Genomic DNA, 15,306 nt, shown 5'->3' on the forward strand with positions numbered 1-15,306 from the left:
ATATAAATAATATATTACATATAATTAACATAATTATATTATATATAATATGTAAATAATATATTACACATAATCGATATAATTATATTATATATAATATAAATAATATATTATATATAATTAATATAATTATATTATATATGATATATAAATAATATATAATATATAATAATATTATGTATAATATATAGATAATATATTATATATAATTAATTCTTATATTAATATCATACAACTAATATACAATTATTAATATATTGATAGTAATTACCTATTAACATATCTAACTTATGTGGAGAATTGGTTGTAGTTTACAAAATGGTATTAACACTTAGCTCAGCCTAAACTCTTTGGAGTAGGCAGGATAGCACCTTTTTTCCTTTAGAAAATTAATGTCTGCATCCAAAGCAAAAATAAAGATAAACCTTCTGATCCCACTCACACCATCCTTTTCAGTCAGTCACTGTTCTAAAATCTCTAGGACCTAGAAAATTAAAACATTCCAAATGTGTATCAGAGATAGGAAGGAAACAGCACTTATTAAGCACCTATTATGTGTGAGGTACTTTATAAATATTATTTCATTTGACCCTCACAACAACCCTGGTAGGTAGGTGCTATTATTATCTCCATTTTGCAGTTGAGGAAAGTGAGGCAAACAGAAGTAACTTCTCCAGGGTTACACAGCTAGTTAGTGTCTGAAGCTAGATTGGAACTCAGGATTTCTATCTACCCGGCTTCCTAGCAGCCTCTGGTCAGGACTTTTTTTCTTTAATAAAAAGAGAAAGTTTGTGGTCCATCTTGGGGGGGAGCTGCTACTCTCTTCTTAGGTATTATAACACATAGGTACTATTACCTTAGACCCTTAGCCTACAGATCTGAGATTGCAAGACCCTGTACTGCCCAGATAGATTCTAAAAAGCCATCCCTACTGCTGCAAGCCTCCTGAGACCTCCTGAATGTTACCACCCAACCTCTAACTAGACACTTGAAGAACTGCCACCTTTCTCTTCCTTTTTTTCTCCACTAGCCGATCTGAGCAACAGATCTTTGGGATGATCACGTAACTGGCCAGGATCCAACTTGAGAGACATACCTGGGGAGCATTCCATCTCAACACCAGCCATCCCAAGACCTCTACTGCCTGAAAAGATTATGCTTCATTAGGAGCTACACCTTCTCTGTATGTGACCTCTTTCTTTCTTCCTTGAGTTTGGGGGTTAGTCTAACATGAAGTCATTCATTTAGAGGGCAATTGCTGCTAAATGTAGGAAGTAGTAGGGATGGTATACTTTGATCAATTCTCTTATTCAATTACCAAAAGTAATTTTTGAGTTATTTGTAAAAGGAAGAGGGCACTAAAACAAGGAGGAAAATTCCTCCAGATGTGGACATTTTCCTCCCCCCCCATTATATATATACACATACACACACGCACACACACATGCATATATAAACATATATGTCTGTATATATACACATATGCATATGTGTATGTGTGCATGCATGTGAATGTGTACACATGTGTATATATACATATAGAATGAATATATTATATATATAAATTCAGCTGCCATGTTATACTATTGATTTCTGTTGAGTCTAAAGCTGATTAAAATCATCACATCTATTTCAAAAAATTACTACCTAGTTCTAACTCTTCTTATCCTTCTGAAGTTGGTATTTTGAACCCATGTAAGCTTTCCCATTTATCCCCTACTGAATTTCATCATATTCCAAGGCTTTCTAGACATGGATCATCATTTATTCCCAGCTTTGTGACATTTGCCAATTTGACAAGCATATCTGAGATTGCCCCATAGCAGGGTTTACAGGGTACATTGAGGCCCTTTAGGGGATCTAGAGTCAGAATCACAGCATCTCAGAGTTGGAAGGATCCTCAGAGGTCAGCTAGTATAACCCATGTCTGAAGAAAGGAATTTCTATGAGAAGCCCCTAATGATGAAGAAACAGAGGCAGTCTTTTCTTTTTTTTTTTTTTAACTGAATAACTCTATCAGGATGATAATCTTTATATTGGGCTGACATCTGCCTCTCTCTATCACACATAGTCCTACATTCTGATTCCCAGGACCAACCAAAAGAAGTCTATTGACTCTTTTAGAGACAGCCCCTTTTAGTACTGAAGACAGCCAATCTAAAGCTTTCTTCTTCTATCAAACATCTCCAGTGTCTCCAATTGAGCCAAGCATGTGATTTAGGGCTCTAGACATCAAGGTTTTATAAGTTCATTAGAAGTTCATTAGAAGTTCAAGAAGAGCAGAGACTGCATGACATCACTTGATCTACACTCAATTGTGCACATTCTTCTCAACCACCTTCACGGAAAATAGAGGGCTTACCATGTTACAGCCTGCTCCTACATGAGCAGTCGGTCTTTGGTCACTAGGACTTCATTTCTAACTGTCCATTTCTGTGCATCACCTAATAACTTGGTAGCAGGAAAGAATCAGACACCCCCTAAAGTGAGCAATTTCTTCTCAGGCCCAGACAGAGCAGGACTCTATGTTCATTTATAACATATACTTTCGAAATTAGTAACAGCTCTGTAAATATACTCTTGTTGTCCAAGAGTACTAGATTTTCAAAATGTGTTTCCATCATTGGGAAAGGGTCCCTGTGGTGAGATTTCTTTTGCTCCAGAATTTTGCCTGAGGGGACAAGTTAAAGCTGGGATTTTTAGAAATGCATTTTGTTGGAAATTAGCTTCAATAGTAGGTTTGCTTTCTGAACACAACGGGGTTGATTTGCTAATCAATAGTTTGTCTTGAGAGGCAGTGTGGAAGCTGACATACATCTCAGCAAGCCCTCCCATCTCCAACATCATCTTTTGAAAACACAAATAACTGATGGGAAATTACTGTCCACAGTTCAATGTTTTCACTTCTCCTCGCTACAAGCCCTTTACAACCTGACCCCTTCCTAATCACAAAAACATTAGTTCAATGTAATTTGGCAAACATTTATTAATTGACTTCTACATGCAAGGAACTGCTGGACAATGAGCACAACGTGACAAAAACAAAACAGTTACGATCCTCAAGAATCTTACAAGCTCTTTGAGGGTGGATATAACTGGTGCACAGGACAAGGCAATTTGGGAAAGAGACCTAGTAAACTTTTAGTTGCAATGGTTATGAACTCATTCGGGAGAGGGGATTCAATTTGCTTTCTAAAAGTTGGGTTTCTCTTTTAACCATTTGAAAAAGAAATTTTGTGTCCTTGCCTTAAATATTTTTCTTTCTACAGATGCAAGACATTTTTAAAATTTGGGGGGAATATTTAATCATATAAAAGTTAAGTAAGCATCTTTTGCAAACCTTAAATAGCTTCAAAGCTGATGCCATTGGTTTTTTATGTCATGGAAAATTAGAGTCTCACCAGGGTTGCTTATTTTCTGCCTTAAAAGTAGAAATTTATTTTGGTATTTAGGTAAAATCTAGAAACAAAACCTCCAGCAGTCTCTTTTTAGTTAAGGGGAGGGGTGGAGAGAGAAGAAAGAATAGACCCAAAAAAAGCAGATGATGGGAGGAAAAAGCCCAGGGAAGGACTCTATATTTTGTCCCCTTATATCTCAAACTGTAAGATAGCCATTCCTTCTACATTCTTTTCCCCACATCCAGTAAATCTGCTGCTTCTCTCTCTCACAAATCATCTTTATAGTTTATGTGGTCACAAGAAGAACTGATGGGATATGAATATCCAGAACTTCTTGCTTTTCCCCTAGTTCGTGGTCATCTTATTGGGACTTATGTCCAGAAGAAGGTATATAAAGTGGGAATCAGGTTCACAGTGTAAAACATTTGGTTCAATTTCATTGTTCTGCCACTTGGTGTCTGTATGACCTTGGGCAAGTTGTTTCACGTCAATGAGTTTTAGCTCCTCATCTGTGAAATGAGGGATTTTGGCAAGATGGCCTCTAAGGCATTTCCAACTTCTTATCAAGGGTCTATGATCTGATTCTGATGGAAAACTTCATAGAATCACAGACTTTCAGAGTTTGGAAGGCACTGAGAGGACACCTAGTCCAACTCATATGGAGAGTGGGGATAGAGAAAGAAAGAGAATCTTCTCAACAATATACCCAACATTTGCTTAAAATGTTCCACAAAGGGGAATCCCATTTGCTTCCAAGTCAGTCCATTCCATGTTTGGAAAACTCTAATTATTAGAAATTTTTTTTCCTAGCATCAAGTCTAAGTCTCTACCTAGTTCTTACCCCTAGGGCCAAACTGAACAAATTTTAATCCCTCCACCATTTGGCAAAAACTTGCATATATTCCTTGCATCTACATACTTGCATGTGCCATCCTCCAAAACTGTTCTTTAAATATATATATCTTCCTACCAATCCTCATACAGCATGGCCAGATCTACCATCATGAATAACCATTGTCCATTTAGGGACCTTGGGCAAATGACTTAAGCTTTTCTGTGATTCAGGTTTCTCATCTCTAAAATGAAGCAGTTATAGTCAATGGCTTCTAAGGTCCTTTCTGACTCTAAATCTATGCTCTTATTATCCAATGCAACAAGTAGGAAGCACCCTTTGTATACAAAGGACTTTGCTAGATCCTGAAAATAGGGAAAGTTTAGTTAAGTAACTGTTCTTGTCCTCAAGGATTTTAGTGGGGATAAGACATAAACACAAATAACTAACAAAGCATGGTATTACATAAGTGTACCAGAGAAAGCAAAACAAATTGCTATGGGAGGTCTGAGGGAGAACACAGCTGTTGACTGGGAAGTAACAAAAAACACTAACAATGAAGGCAATAATAGCAACAACAATATTAACGAGTTTTTGATGGATCTATGATATCATCAATGTGTGCACTTCCTTCACTGATCCATAGCCCAAACTATCCATACCTCCCAAAACTTTTCAATTTTTTTCCATGTTTTTACATGACTCCTCAATCAATCAATCAGTCAACAAGCATTTATTAAGCACCTCCTATGTGTAGGGCACTGTTCTAGGCAATGGTAATTCCACTGAGGTTCTATGCTATCTCCCTGATAAAATTTTCTCTGATACCCTTAGATGATGGTAATAATGATAATAATAACAATGGTAGAATTCTGATTAATGCAGTGACAAATCATGGTTCCAAAGGACTGATGTTGAGGAATGCTGCCCACCTCCTGACAAGAGAGGTGATGGACTCTGATGCAAAATGACACATACATTTTTGGACATGGACAAAACAGGCATTTGTTTGTTCAACTATGCATATTTTTGTGAGAAATTTTTTTCTTTACTTTAATTGTTCAATTGAGGAAGAGATAAATGATTGTTAATCAGAAAAGTAATACAAATTTTAAATTATATCAAAAAAAGATAATATCCATTATCATTGACTAGGAGGTTTGTGGAGGAGATGGCTTTAGAACTGGGCCTTAAAGGATGAGTACAACTTCCCCAGGCAAAAGGGAGAAGGGAAAATATTTTTTCTGGCACAGGCAAAAGACACAGGGCTAGCAGAGAGGGAATATGGATGACTTGGCCAGACTTACTTTGCTGTGGGCACAAATTGCAGAACCCAAGAGTTTCCAGGTACCACCCCTTCTGTCCATGCGGAGCATGCGCAAAATCTGTAGGAACCGTAAACTCCGGAGCGAGGTGGCAAGAACATTGCCTTGGTTTCCAACAGCGACCACTGGCACTGAGGCAATCAGCACGAAGATGTCTGGGAAATGAGAGAGAGAGAGAGAGCGCCCATTAAGAAAAATTAAACAAGCACCCTCCACTTAGGTCTATTGAGTTGCTATATCCCATCTGGGGATAAGAAGATCAGAAGCTACCTGTGTTTGAGGAACTCAGGCAGCTGGTAAAACCTTTGGCTGAGACACCTTCCCAAGTTACAATTTATCTTCTGGGACAAAGATGACTAATCTGAACCATGAGTTGTTTCTTTGCTTGTTATGGTCAAAGCATTGAGGAACATTATTGACTGAGTGCTAAACTCACTAAAGTGAGCGGTCAATCAACTAATCAACGGATAAATCAAGAAACATTTTTTAAGTACCTACTATGCGCTAGGTACAGGGGACAAAAATGTAAAAATGAAAAATTCCCTGCCTTCAAAGAGCTTACATTCTATTGGAAAATTTGGTTCAAATGCCACCTCTGACATTCACTATCTCTTTGACTTTGGGTGAGTTATTTATAAGCTCATAATATTTTATAAGATGACCTTGATAATATATTTTTTTATTTTTAGTTTTCAACATTTACTTCCACAAGATTTTGAGTTCCAAATTTTCTCCCCATTTCACCCCTCCCCCCACCCCAAGATGGCATGCATTCTGAATATCCCATCCCCTAGTCTGCCTTCCCTTCTATCTCTCCACCCCCTTCTCTTATCCCCTTCCCCTTCTATTTTCCTGTAGGGCAGGATAGATTTCTGTAACCCATTTCATGTATTTCTTATTTCCCAGTTGCATGTGAAAACATTTTTTTTTAAGCGTGTGTTTTTAAAACTTTGGGTTCCAAAGTTTCTCCCTCCCTCCCCATCCACCTTCATTGAAAAGGCAAGCAACTCAATATAAGTTATACATGTGCAGTTATGCAAAACCCTTCCATAGTTGACATGCTGTGAAAAACTAACTCTATTTCCCTTAATTCTATCCTGCCCCCCCCATTTGTTCTATTCTTTCTTTTGACCCTGTCCCTCCTCAGAAGTATTTGTTTCTGATTATCCCCTTTCCCAATCTGCCTCCTCTCTATCATTCCCTTGCTATCTTGTCCCTTTCCCCTCCTGTTTTCCCGTAGGGTAAGACAGATTTCCATATCCAATTGAGTGTGTATGTTATTCCCTCCTTAAGTCAAATCCTATGAGAATAAGATTCACTCATTCCTTCTCACCTTCTCCTGTTTCCCCTTCACTGTAAGAGCCTTTTCTTTTCTATTTTTTTTGTGAGATAATTTACCCCATTCTACCTCTCCCTTTCTCCTTCTCCTAGTATAATCCTCTCTCAACCCTTAATTTTATTCTCCAGATATGACCCCTTCATCAACTCACCCTGTGCCCTCTATCTATCTATTTATCTATCTATCTCTACATATCTATATATACAAACATATAATTTTTTCCCTGCAATTACCCTAATACTGACAAAGGTCTCATGAGTTACAAATACCATCTTTCCATGCAGGAATGGAACCTTAATAAGTCTCTTATGATTTCTCTTTTCTGTTTACCTCTTCATGATCCACTTGAGTCTTGTATTTGAAAGTCAAATTTTCTATTCAGTTCTGGTCATCAAGAATGCTTGAAAGTCCTCTATTTCACTGAATGACCATTTTTTCCCCTGAAGGATTATACTCAATTTTGCTGAGTAGGTGATTCTTGGTTGTAATCCTATCTCCTTTGCCCTCTGGAATATTATATTCCATGCCCTGTGTTCCCTTAATGTAGAAGCTGCTAAATCTTGTGTTATCCTGATTGTGTTTCCACAATACTTGAATTGTTTCTTTCTGACTGCTTGTAATATTTTCTCCTTGACCTGGGAACTCTGGAATTTGGCTACAATATTCCTAGGAGTTTTCCTTTGGGGATCTCTTTCAGGAGGAGATCGGTGGATTCTTTCCATTTCTATTTTGCCCTCTGGTTCTAAAATATCAGGGCAGTTTTCCTTGATAATTTCTTGAAAGATGATGTCTAGGCTCTTTTTTTGATCATGGCTTTCAGATAGTAAAATAATTTTAAAATTCTCTCTCCTGGATCTATTTTCCAGGTCAGTTGTTTTTCCAATGAGATATTTCACATTGTTTTCTAATTTTTCATTCTTTTGGATTTGTTTTACAGTGTCTTGACTTCTTATAAAGTCACTAGTTTCCAATTGCTCTACTCTATTTTTTAAGGAAGTATTTTCTTCAGTAATCTTTTGGACTTCCTTTTCCATTTGGCCAATTTTGCTTTTTAAGGCATTCTTCTCCTCATTGGCTTTTTGGACCTCTTTTGCCATTTGGGTTAGACTATTTTTTAAGGTGTCATTTTCTTCAGTATTTTTTTGGGTCTCCTTTAGCAAGCTGTTGACTTGTTTTTCATGATTTTCTTGCATCACTCTCATTTCTCTTCCCAGTTTTTCCTCTACTTCTCTTACTTGCTTCTCAAAATCCCTTTTGAGATCTTCCAAGGCCTGGGACTGATTCATATTTTTCTTGGAGGCTTTGGATGTCGGAGCTTTGACTTTGTTGTCTTCTTCTGGTTGTATGTTTTGATCTTCTTTGTCACCAAAGTAAAATAATATAGCCTGACTGTTTTTGTGCTGCTGACTCATGATTCTGGGCAATTACTTGAGTTTTAAACTCTTTGTTAAGGTAAAAGTCTGCTTTCCATGTGAAGAGTGTACTGTCCCAAGCTTTAGTGTTTTGTACAGTTGTTTTCAGAGATACTTCTAGGGACCTGAAAATTTTCAGTTCTTCCAAAGTGCTATGATAAGGGGTGAGGTGTTTTCTCTCCACCACTACAACAAGCTCCACCGTGCCAGCGTTCCTCCTAGCCCCAGGACTGCCCCTCAGAACTGTGACCCAGATCCAAGCATGGGCAAAGCAAGAGATTCCTGCCTCAGCACTGGCAAAGAGATCCCTGCAATCCCCCTCTGATCAGCTACTCTATTTCCCCTCAGTCTGTGGGTCAGAAGCTCAGGAGGCAGCCGCTGCCCCAGGGGCATGTGGCTGAGACCTAGCTTCTCTCTCACTGAAGTCACAGATTTTTCCCACTGACCTTCTAAGTTGTCTTTGGCATTCAGGGGTTGAGAAGTTTGGAAACTGCCACAGTTGCCCACGATTCAGTCCTCTGAGGTCTGCTCCAGGTTCCCTGTGGCCTGTGTGCCCATGCCAAACTGCGCTCCTCCCCCCGCCTGGCACGATATACCTTTCTGATCAACCATCCAGGTTGTCTTGGGCATGAAATGTGTTTCACTCTGTCTTTTTGTGGGTTCTGCTGCTTTAGAATTTGTTTAGAGCAACTTTTTACAGGTATTTGGAGGGGTTTGGGGGAGAGCTCAGGCAAGTCATTGATTTCCCTCCACCATCCGGCTTTGATAATATTTACAATGCCTTCCTAACAAAGTCATTGTGAGGCTCAATAGGCATCATATGATAATATATTTACATCTGGAATGGACTTTAGAATATAAATTATAGATATTTGAAAAGTGTTTTGGGAAGTAGGTAGCATAGTAGATACAATGTTGGACCTGGAGTCAGTAAAACCTGAGTTCAAATCTGGCTTCAGATACTTATAGCTGGGTGACTCTGGGAAAGTCACTTAACCTTTGCCTGCCTTGGTTTCCTTGTCTTTAAAATGGGCATAAAAATAGTACTTACTTCCCAGTGTTGTTTTGAGGATAAGATAAAATAATATTTGTAAAATGCCTCATAGATTTTAAAGCATTATATAAATGCTAGCTGTTACTCCCGTTATCGCAAACTTTAAAGTGCTATATAAATATCAATTACTATTATCGATGAACCTCTGTATTTAACTAGGATAGTCCTCAGGAAGTTGACTCTTTATCTCTGGGACTTAAATCTAAGCCCTTTCAGCATGGTGGGATCTGAACCACATGGCCATGTAAAGAAGCATGTGTTTATTGATGAGGAGGCTGGGGTCTGGGAGTACAGGGACTTCCCTAAGATCACATAGCAAGTTAGAAGGGCAAATACGATTGGGAGCAAATCTGCAATCTTCTCTTCCTTCCCTCAGTTGGCCCCAGTGAAATTATATAAAGGCACAGCATGTTTTTTGAGACCTCTAGGGCAATAGACAATTTTTGGGATCTCAAAAATTGTTACGTGAACAAAGCATCTTAGAAGCAGAACAAGTCTCAGAGGTCATCTAACCCAGTGGTGTTAAATGCAAATAAAAGCAAAACCACTAAATGGCAGCAGCCATCTGCTAGTCACATATTGACTGACTTTTAAAATAGAATGCTAGCTACGATTTATTCTATTTTTGTTAATTTTAAAAATATTTGCGAATTACATTTTAATCTGGTTGAGGCCATACTTAGGAGTATTGTGGGTAACACAGCTCCTCCTGTTACCTCTAATCTAGCCAGGTTCTGACTAAGAACCCCCTCTATACTATCAGGGGCAGCTAGGTGGCACCATAGTGCACAGAGCACTGGGCATCTTCCTGAGTTCAAATCTGGCCTCAGACACTCATTAGCTGTGTGACCCTGGGCAAGTCATTTAACCTTGTTTGCCTCAGTTTCCTCATCTATAAAATGAGTTGGATAAGGAAATGGCATACCATTCCCGTATCTCCGCCAAGAAAACCCCAGATAGGGTTGCAGAGAGTTGGACACCGCTCAAATGACTGAACAACAACTGTAATATCAGTGTGATATGCTGCAGTTGGGTAACCCTTGGGCTCTATGTACTCAGACTTTGACTATGCCTACACTGAGAACATTTTATAAATAATATATAAATTATGGGGCACATGCATCATAATAACAATTCCCAATTCTATAGCACTCCATGGCTTACCAAGCACTCTCCTCCACAACATCTGAGACATAAGTGGTGCAAATATTATTATTCCCATTTTACAGATGAGGAAACTGATATTCAGTGAGATTAAGTGACTTGCCTATGGGTTACAAAGATAAGTGGAAGTTCTGGGATATTGAAAAATCAAATCTCAGAATCTCAGAGTTTGGACAGGGTCTCAGAGCCCATCCTAGTTGTGTGACCACCAGCAAGTCGCCTAACTCATCTGCCCCTGTTTCCTCCCCCAGAAGTGGGGATAACAAGAGTGTCTACCTCCCAGGGTTGTTATGAGGATCAAATGAGATAATTGTGAAGCATTTAGCACATAGTAGTTGTTTCATAAACGCTTATTCCTCTTCTCTTCCCTATCCAACTTCTCCTGAACAAGATGGTATAATGCAAAAGCATTAGTTCTGGAGTCATGGGACCTGAATTAAAAACTTGCCTCTGCCATGACTTATGTGACAAGTCACTTAATTTCTTTGGGTCTTAGTTACCTCATCCTCAAAATAAAGGATTTAGACTAGCTGACTTTGGGGATCTTTTCTCATTCAAAATCTGTGATCTGATTTGTGATCTGTTCAAAATCATATGATCTATGACCATCTGGCCCTTTGAACAAGAATTTCTTATACAGACCTCATGGCAAGTAATCAGTCCTAAAAAAGACTTTTTCCTCCTCAGGAAGGAGCCCATTACACTTTTGGACACTTCTCATTGTCAGGAAGATTTTCCTTATAGCAAGCCTAGCTCTGCCTCTAGGCAATTTCTATCTATTACTCCTAGGATGGACCCCCTTGGTAGAACAAATCTAATTCTCTTCCATGTGATAGTCTTCCAAATATTTAAAGAGAGCCATTCCCCATCTCCCCAGCCATGCCCATCCCAAATTCTTTTCTTTTCAAGCTAAATATTCCCAATTCTTTTAACCAATCATCCCATTTAATGACTTTGAGACTCTTCACCATTCTGGTTACCCTCTATATTCTGGACACACCTTGGCTTATCAACACTCTTCCTAAAATATGGCACCTATAATTGCACAAAATATTTCATGTATGGTATGACCAAGACCAATTAGAGAATGACTTTCACCTCCCTAGTCCTAGACTCTGTGCTTCTCTCAATATACCCTAAGATTGTATTAGTTTAATTGGCTGCTAAGTCATATTGTTGACTCTTAATAAATTTGCAGACCACTACGACCCTCAAATATTTCATAAAATAAATTTCTTTCTAGACATACCTGTCCTTTATTTTACTCATGAAACTGATTTTTTAACCCTGGTATAAGATTATATATATTCCTACTCATTTCCATCTCCTTAGATTCAGCCCAACATTGAAAAAAAAATTTGGGGGAGGGATAGTGCATAACAATATTTAAATATTTGAAGGGTTATTATATGGAAGAGAACTTAGATTTAAATTTTTTTTTGTTCTATCTCAGGGATCAGAAACAGGAGCAACAGATAGAAGTTGTAAATAAGCAAATCAAGTCTGGATGTCAGGAAAAAACTTCCTAGCAATTAGAGTTTTTGATAAAAGAGTAATGAGTTGCCTCAAGAGGTGTTGGGTGTCTCTTCTTTGGAGGTCTTCAAGCAGAGACTGGATGGCCACTTGCCCAGAATATTATAGTAGGGATTCCTTTTGTATTGATTAGGCTAGATGGTTTTTAAGATCTCAAATTTCATGATTCTGTCATCTTCTTTGGATGTTGACTGTAGGCAAATGTGTTATCCATTCCTCCTAGCTATGAAGAGGAAAGAATAAGAATAACTCATATTGGCAGAATGCTTTAAGGTTTGCAAAATACTTTCTTTATAACAATGCTATGAGGATAGAAGTAGAATTATTTTAGCCCTATATTACAGATAAAGAAGCTGAGGGGCTGAGAAGTCAAGTAACTCATCTATCATCCCACAGTTAATAATACACAGATTTCCTGACACCAAGTCTAGGACTCTATTCCCATACCAAATGGGATCACCAGAGGCCATGCCTGTAAGCTTCTCACTCTCCACTGCCTATAACCATATATCATCATCTTTACCCCTTTCATTTTCCATCCTGTCACCCTACACACCCATTAACCACTATCATTGCCTCTAGAAAGTGTGTTTAGGGACTGCCCCGATGCCACTGCCCCCTATATATGTCTCATCTGTAAAAATGTAAGCTACTTGAGGGCAGGATTTGTCTCACTTTTGTATTCAAATCCCTCACAGTTGTTACAGTGCTTGGCACATAGTAGAGGCTTAATAAGTGCTTTTCACTCACCTCATTCCCTGTGTTATACTTCCTCATTTTAGTAAACTGCTATATCATATGAATATCTCTTTAAAAAAACTAGGGATGACTAGCCAATTTTAAAGAAGATTAGGAGAGTTAGGAAAACTGTTTTTGAAGAAATATTATGTGAAAGAGAAATTAAACAAATTAGAAATATACACTAGACCAACCAATGAAAGCAGAAGAGATCCAGACTTAGGCTCAATAAGGAAAAGTTTCTTTGCTATTAAAACTGTCTAAATGTGAAATAGGTTACCTAAAAAGGTAGTGAGTTTCCCATCACCAGAGGTCCGCAAGTGGAAGCTGTATGACAACTTGTTGGAGATGTTGCAGGTGTATTTCCTGCTTAGGTAAGAATGAGGATAGATGATCTCTAAGTCTTCTTAAAAGCGGAGACTGTCGTTCTAAATGAGTAACGCAGCTCACAGTGGAATCAAGATATTTTCCAAGGGAAACAACTTGGGGAAGTAAGAGATTAAAGGAAAATCATTCAAATTTCACCTGTTGAAGGAAAAGTGAGAACCAGGCGACATTATTTACAGAAAAAGCAGGCCATCACTCATAGTGGGTGAGGAGATGAGATTTTTAAAGCACCAGGACATCTGCTTCTTCTCCAAATGACCACTTATTTTGGATGATGAAAGTGCCTCTGTTAGGATTGTGCTAGATGATTTTTGAGATCTCTTCTTACCCTAGGAGTCTATTAAAATCCATCCCCATTCCCAATGCCTGAAATTTCACCATCAGAGGATCATTCTATTAAGACACTGTTATGCCTAGCTAATTTTATCTAAAATTCCAACATTTCTGAATGGAAGAACACATTAATTTATTCTTAGCTATTATCACCTTGGGAAGGTAGGTGGTGCAATGGATAGAGCTCCGGGCCGTGAGTCAGGAAGACTCATCTTCCCGAGTTCAAATCTGGCCTCAGACACTTTCTAGCTATGTGACCCTGAGCAAGTCACTTAACCCTGTTTGCCTCAGTTACTCATCTATAAAATGAGTTGGAGGAGAAAATGGCAAACTACTTCATTATCTTTGCCAAGAAAACTCCAAATGGGGCCACAAAGAGTTGGACATGATTGAAATAACTGAATAACAACATTATCACCTTAATGTAAACTGGCCTATCAGATGCTCTCTCCCAAAGGTAAAGCAAAGCACTGAACAGTGAAGGTTGTGGTGGGGAGGAAAGAGAAGAGGGATAAGTTTGCTCAGTGTGGTGCTTGTTGCTATTGATTATGTGTTGAGAATGTTGGCAGCTAGGTGGTGCTATGGATAAAGCACTGGACCTGGAGTCAGGGAGACAACTTCAAATCTGGCCTTAGACACTTACTAGCTGTATGACCCTGGACAAGTCAATTCAATTAACCTCTATTTTCCTCAGTTTCCACATCTGTAAAGTTGGGATAATAATAGCACCTACCTCCCAGGATTGTATAAGGATCAAATGAGATAATATTTGTAATGTGTTTTGCAAATCTTAATGTGATATAAAAATAGTAGATATTACTATGCTAACATGTCAACAACAAATTCACCATATATATTGCGTGCGCGCGCACACACACACACACACACACAGACACACACACATACACCCTTATTGTCTCCCTGTCTCTCCTGATAAAATGTAAACTTTTTGAGAGTAGGGATTGATTTTTACCCCCTTTGGCCTTTGAATCCCCATTTCCTCATACATAGTAGGAGCTTACTGAATGCTTGCTAGCTGATTGATTGATAATGTAAACAACAGGACTTTGTAGCTATAAAACCTTCTATTAATGCATTGTATTGTCATTTGCTTTCCATGGAAGAAAATCCCAGCAAAATACCCCTGGTGCCTGGAAGTATGTCCGTGGTCCTAACCATAGAACAAAAGTTGTTTTCTTCTCTCTTGGAGTGTATCCAACAATGATAGAAAAAATGTCGGTGAATTGAAGAGGCTTCAAGCCATTTGAGGTGGGTAGTCCATGAGGGAATGCATTATAGACTGAGGGATCGCTTGTAAAATTGACACAGCTATTTTCTCATGACAAGCATTTCAGGTGGATAATCCATGAGGCAATGCATTGTAGACTGGGTGACCACTTGTGCAAGAGCTCAGAGGTCAAAATTAGGAAGAGCTAGCTGGCCAATTTGACTAGAATAAAGTGTGCGTCAAGGAGGATGGGAGCCAGATAATGAAAGGCTCTGATGGCCAGGCTGCGGATTTTATATTTTATCCTAGAGGCGACAGGGGATTATTAAAGATTTCAGAGTGGAGGCGTTGGCCTGATCAGATCTGTTTTAGGGATATCAACTTGGTAGCTGTGTGGAGGATCAGCTAGAGAGGCAAGAGTCTAGAGGTAGAAAGACCATTTAAGCAACTAATACATTATTAATGTCAGTCAGCTAATATGTATTAAATGAATACTATGTGCTAAGCACTGTGCTAAGTGCTGAGGATATAAGGAAAGACCAAAAACAGTCTCTTCTCTTAGG

The 15,306-nt window shown here is 38.5% G+C and overlaps 1 protein-coding gene across 1 annotated transcript in view; it reads right to left on the reverse strand.

The window, feature by feature from the left end:
• The window catches only part of KCNQ3 (potassium voltage-gated channel subfamily Q member 3), a 455,649-nt gene that overhangs the window by 77,250 nt on the left and 363,093 nt on the right, over positions 1-15,306 (reverse strand). Inside the window, exon 4 of the mRNA XM_027845526.1 lies at positions 5,538-5,710. Within this exon, the coding sequence (XP_027701327.1) occupies positions 5,538-5,710 (173 nt within the window). The remainder of the gene's footprint in view (positions 1-5,537; positions 5,711-15,306) is intronic.

This window comes from Vombatus ursinus, unplaced genomic scaffold (assembly GCF_900497805.2).
Source record: "Vombatus ursinus unplaced genomic scaffold, bare-nosed wombat genome assembly UNPS02014973.1, whole genome shotgun sequence".
Lineage (NCBI taxonomy): Eukaryota > Metazoa > Chordata > Mammalia > Diprotodontia > Vombatidae > Vombatus > Vombatus ursinus.